The 6,000-nt window shown below is 35.8% G+C and overlaps 1 protein-coding gene across 2 annotated transcripts in view; it reads left to right on the top strand.

Annotated features, from left to right (window-relative positions):
* The first annotated feature begins 458 nt into the window (after window positions 1-458).
* The window catches only part of sf3b1 (splicing factor 3b, subunit 1), a 62,202-nt gene continuing 56,660 nt past the window's right edge, over window positions 459-6,000 (top strand). For both annotated transcript variants that reach the window (XM_039755873.1, XM_039755875.1), the window contains exon 1: window positions 459-541. In XM_039755873.1, coding sequence (XP_039611807.1) covers window positions 514-541 — 28 coding nt within the window. In that variant the 5' untranslated portion in view covers window positions 459-513. The remainder of the gene's footprint in view (window positions 542-6,000) is intronic.

The following is a 6,000-nucleotide window of genomic DNA, read 5'->3' as shown; positions in this document are numbered from 1 at the left end:
AAGTTTATGGAGGAGAAATAAGCGCTGGTTGCATTTAGAGAATAATTTTGTTGTACTGTATTTGTATTATAGTTAAGATTATTATCTAGGTTAGTTAGTATTTATATTCAGTCACTATTTCTACCTCCTCTCCCAGAACCACAATGGGTGAACATACAGATTTTTGTCTATTAAGGTAAGGCACCCTGACACTTAACTAATATTGAACGGTGTAAACAATAAATGCATATAAAATATATATATATATATATATATATATATATATATATATATATATATATATATATATATATATATATATATATATATATATATATAAGCGGGTATCAAATATGTGTGGATTGATGGAGACTTTTTACGGGCTCCAAACTAATCGGCCAATCTCCTTTACTGTAAACGTTAAGTACGTATATCACAGTGCGCGCATGCGCAAGGAAATTTCACAGTGAGCGGAAGTTTCGTGCTTCAGGCCTTCCGGTTAGGAGTGCGCCGTAGGCATCGACACAGAAGAACATGGCGAAGATTGCCAAAACACACGAAGGTAGGAAAATGTTAATATTTTTCTTTTGATTTTCAGTTTAATGACTTGGTGATATTAGCAATTGTTTATCAAAGCAGCAATTTCGAAATACTTGTTTGCATTTAAGTACTACCTGGTATTTGGCTGAGTCGACTTTGTTTCCTTACTGAAATCAGATAATGGCGTCTAACATTGATCGCGAATGTTAATTGGCGATTGAACCGGGAGCGTTTGCAATATTTAACTGATATCTACTTCTTTTAGTGTATATTCATCACAGAAATAATTTTTGATAAAAAGGAATTGTTCACTTTACATAGTTTCCCTCAAGGAGTGTATACATCAGGTGCGCACCTATTTATTGAGATTGCACATTTCGCAGGCACCACGGTGGCTTTACAACATACTACTGCTGTAATAAAAGCAGTGTTTACAGTTGTAAGGCCTATTTGTAAGAACCTTAACATAGCTTTTATCTTTTCAACATATTTTATCGATTGCTTTATTTCCTTTGACTGTAGATATTTTCCGAGAAGGTTTTTAGATTTTTTTTGTGGAATGTAGATCAGATATTTCCGAATAATAAATACAGTATATACAGTACATCTTTACAAAGAATGCAGAACGTCGTTTTTTAAACACTTAAATGTTGCAGTATTTTAAAATACCAACAAGGTGGCCGTTTGTGATATGCTTGAAACAGGGTGTCTGGCAAAAGTCGCTTTTATCACCGGTATTAGCCATTTAGTAGTCTTAAACAGCTTTGCATCACACACACATATATATGTACTGTATCGAGAGAATGAATATTAGCCGCATGATTGGCATTTTAGAGGAGAAAGCAAGAGGTGTTTCTAATAAAGTGGTGCTCCAGTAGGGTTCAGGGCTGACTTCACGACCGTTTCTAGTGTTTTTTTTTAGTTTTGAGCCTAACACGTGTTGTGGCCGGATGCAGAGTTCAACATGCATTTATAGAGCTCTTCGGGTTTTTTTCAGAAGTCCGAGGAACTATATATTGTTGGACTTTCTTGACAATAGTTTAGATGTGTTGTTTTTTTCCGTTAAGCATAGTGATAGTGATTACAAGAAATGTATAGTTGTTGTCTCCAGATCATCTTGGTCGATGTAGATATACTGTATTAATAGACAAAGCTTGGACCTTGAAGCCTGTGACAAAGTTTTTGGTTTACTGACATAAAGGGAGAATTTATTGTGGCACCCAATTATCAGCAGGCAAGTTTTTTTTTTTTTTTTTTGGGGGGGAATAAATTCTTTTGTTGTGTATTGTTGTGCTACTTGCAAATTTCATGGTGCAGGACTGGCTGTGCCAGGCTACATAGTCATGGATTAACAGGAAGAATAGTAGGGAACACAACATGCCCTATTGATGTGCCTGTGTTGAGGATCAATGTGGAGCAAGTTGGTGCTGCCAGTTTGCACATGCATGTCTTTCATTTATGTGTAAGGTGGCTCTGAGCCTCTACCCTAGGTCCGTGACAATCAGGCAAGACTGCATTATTGTATTAACTGCTGAACTTTAGTGTACAAGTACTACTTTGGCAAGGCAGATTTTATTATCCAGGTGTACTAGAATGTGAGGAAGTGCAAGGAATGTGGTATTTACTGACTTTTGTACAGCTATTAGACTTGATTTTGTAATACGCAAACTACAGTCCAAACTGTTTAAAATACGACTTAAGTGTGTGCTTTCATCACAGTGGAAGTTGGTTCCTCTTGACAGTGAGCGACTCTCCATGCTAGTGTTTAGATCTGGATGGTGTATGTGCCCAAATTAGAAGTCTAACTGTATTCTCGTACCATTGCTCGCTTACTGAAGTGTCAGCAAGCATTTTTCATAACATTACACATGTAATTTGTGAGCTTGCCCTTGCCGATCAAACAGAGGAAGCTCTGCAGTTTACTTGTACTTTATACTGTAGGAAGATAAATAAATAAATCAAGGTAAATAACATTCGATCTTGCTTTTATATCAGTAACATATAAAAGTTTCTTATGTAAAGACATCACAAAACATAAGCAAAAACAGCAGTTTGCACGATACGTTGGTGAATAAAAATAAAATTCTAACCTTTACAAGTACCATACCTTTACACCAGCTGTTACAGTCTAAAATCACATATATATTTTTATTGTATAATAATAACAAGAGCAGCTCACTGTTCAAAATGTTAATTTTTGAATGTGGTAAGGTTTGAACCTGAAACCTTTCGAATAGGAGTCAGTAGTTCTTACCGCTGTACTACCAAAGAAGTCACGGCAACAAGCCACACTAACACGGTTTCTTTTTCTTCAGTTATAGTCTTGAATAAAAGTGCACTTGTTCAGTTATATTTGTACCTTTTGTGAAAGTGCTTATTGATATTTAGACTTCAGTCTTCTCACATTATACATTTCATGTCAAAATTTTGTCGTTGGTACTAAAACAGGAAAAAAGTTTTATCTTTTGGGTATGTGTTCAACATTTCTTGCATTTCCTGTTATCCTATACATACATAGATCTTTGTAGACACGGAACACGGAAATGCATGTGTTCCAAATAACAATATATTTTTTAGCCTGTACAACTCAAGGTACCTGACTCCCTGACAAGGCTTCAGTTGGAAGAGGTTTTTGCTGTTTCTGTAGGGGTTGGGGGGGCGGGGTGATGATTATAGCAGTCTGCTTTGGCTTCTCTATATATTTACAAGACAAAAGACACTGAATGGAGAGGTTCAAGCTGATTTAAGGTGGGCCGGATTTACAAGTTTTTTCGTAAGTTTTAGTAATTCTAGTGTTAAAATATGAAATGTCACAATAGGAGATTACTGACCTCTAAAACATTTGTAACATATGATCATTGGCACATGATTGCAGCCGTCATGGAAGGGGAAATGCGATTTTTTGTTTCTTTTGTCAATACGTCTGCCTTAATAAGGATATTAACACAACTGCAAGGTGTGCATGATCTGCTTGAGTAGGATAAAGTTTCTCAAGGATATACTGAAGGTGAATTTAGCAACTTCAGTATATACTAAATGATAGTAGGTTCTGAAAATGAAAGGCCAAGTGCATGATATGCTATTTGGTGAGCACTATCTCTCCAACTTCTTGCCTGGCAAAACATGAGTAACTACAAAATTCATTTAAAAGTGAGTCACGGTTTATTTGATTTAAATTTTTTGCAGGCTATTTGGGAACATAATACTTGTGCATAAGAGTAGTTGTATGGATTGATTTATTTACCACTTGTCCAAACTGATTTTTTCTCCTAGTGATAATTCAATTTATACAAAAAATATTTATTCTTGCATTCAACTAAGTGAAACATAAATCAACCTCTTAAGATTTTGTTTATGCGAGTGAAATGCGCTGAATGTCATGAACACAACTATGATGAAAATGCTTGCATAGGCTATAAACAATCTAAACCTGCAGGTGATATCATTCCAGGAAATATCAGTGACTGATGTTTTCTCTTTCATTCATGTTAATATATAGAAAATGTTTTCCACCAGTGGTGAAAGCACCACACTCTACCAGTTACAGTATCTGTTGGAAGTATTCTTTTCATTGCTTTGCTGATTGTGCACATTTTATAATGGTGAGAATGTGCTAGCAGACTGTTTAAATTATTTTTACTGAAATTTCACTTCTGTTTCAAAAGAGAGCTTAATTTTAGTAGTTTTTGTTCCTGACAGCATTTTGACATGAACAAGTCTTGAGTAGAATTTAGGCTATACATTACCATATTAGTATTGGTAGGCAATACCTGTATAATATTGTTTTTATTGTAGTTACTCTGGACAGTAGATGTGCACAAAGAGTTAGATTTTCCGCAGATTTGTTTGAGTTCTGGGTATTCTCATTTATTTAATATCCTATTTCAAGTTACAGTGTATCAGTGATCAGCAGTGTGCCACTTTCTACTGAGTGTTACAGAAAGCTGTATGAAAGGTACAAGAGGGAGAGCAGACTAATGTCATCTTTTGTGCAGCCATTCCATCTACTACTCATGTTAATTCCATCGATGGGCTCATGCCTTCAACTTCTGACCTCTCGGGTCCATCTGTTTCAGTGAAGTTCAGAAGTGTGGATTATCCAGCAATGGGGTTCAAAGGACTCTGTGCCTCTCCCTCTTTTTCTTCTCCGTCACAAACCTACTTAGTGCTGCAATCATTACACAACAGCGGCGTCTAGTGGTGTGGCTTTTATTAGGAGATGGTGACATTTAGGGTGACCATACATCATCAGTTTCCCGGACATGTCCTCTTTTTGACTCTTAAAATATTAGTCTGGCTGGGTTTCATGGTATTCCTGAAGTTGTCTGTGATATTGTTTTGCTCATTACTCAGGCTGTGTAAACAAACATAGGCCAACATATTTTGTTTCATATACTACAAATAAATATTTTGGACTTGCCTATGGCACAATGATGTGTTATGTGTAGCAGATGTTGGTTGAAAATGCAGGGATTTTCTTAAAGAAAAGCATGCCTAGCCATTTGACAGAGCTCCATATAACTGAACACTCATTCTCAAGTACAAAGCATACCAACACAAAATTCACACTCCATTTCACTTTACTCTGTGCTCTGTGACAATAATGACCCTATAAACCCAAAATATAAAGTAACTTTTGTGCAAAACCATCCATATTTATTTATTTATTTATTTACATCAAAGATCGCGCCAATTCCTGTCCTTTTATTTCCTACCTGACAGCCTTATTGGTTCGTTAGCTGTGGGTCCTGATTGGATTAATAAAGAAATTATTATTTTTCATTTCTAGAAAACTAAGACTTTTCTGCTACAACAATAATCCTTGCACTGGGAACAGATGTGATGGGGACACATCTAAGATTTCACCAGAAAGTCGAATTTTGGGAATTTCGTTGCTTTCTCTATCCACCATGCTGGAGGACTATTCTCGAAGTTTTGCGCTTTATAGGTCCAAATAGAGTCCGATCTGAAAACATACCTGCAGAATGCACTGTTATATTTATGAAACAGTGTTGTGATTTTCCATACTTGTGTGATTCAAGTGTGTGTGAAAAACACTTAACCTGCTGACTCGGCTCACTTTCACATATGTTGATGCCTATGTTGTATGCCAACAACATTCACCTTCACATTTCTAAAGTCAGTGAATAATGGTTCAGCAAAATTGCAGTCAGTTGGCATTTTATACATTGTTTTTCAGTCATTTTTAATCCCTCTGCTTTTGAAGACTTTTTCGTTTGCCATACCAATCATGATAATGTAAATAAATCCACAATGCAAGGTAGAATTGCATATTGGAAGTATTTTTCATTGTGAAATTTCATACAGCAAAGTATTGTTTTATGTCTAATGCTAAGAGTTATAAACAGAATGTGGCAAATATAAAACTCACAGAAGCAACTTACAGGCTTATGTTTACTCTAAAAAAAGTACAAGACTTCTTTTAAGGGAGTGAATTCCTTGGCAAAAGTTTGCTTTTTG

The sequence above is a fragment of the Polypterus senegalus genome, chromosome 6 (genome assembly GCF_016835505.1).
Source record: "Polypterus senegalus isolate Bchr_013 chromosome 6, ASM1683550v1, whole genome shotgun sequence".
NCBI classification, from domain to species: domain Eukaryota; kingdom Metazoa; phylum Chordata; class Cladistia; order Polypteriformes; family Polypteridae; genus Polypterus; species Polypterus senegalus.
Note: the sequence above shows the minus strand (reverse complement) of the source record. Positions and strands in the feature narration are given on the sequence as shown.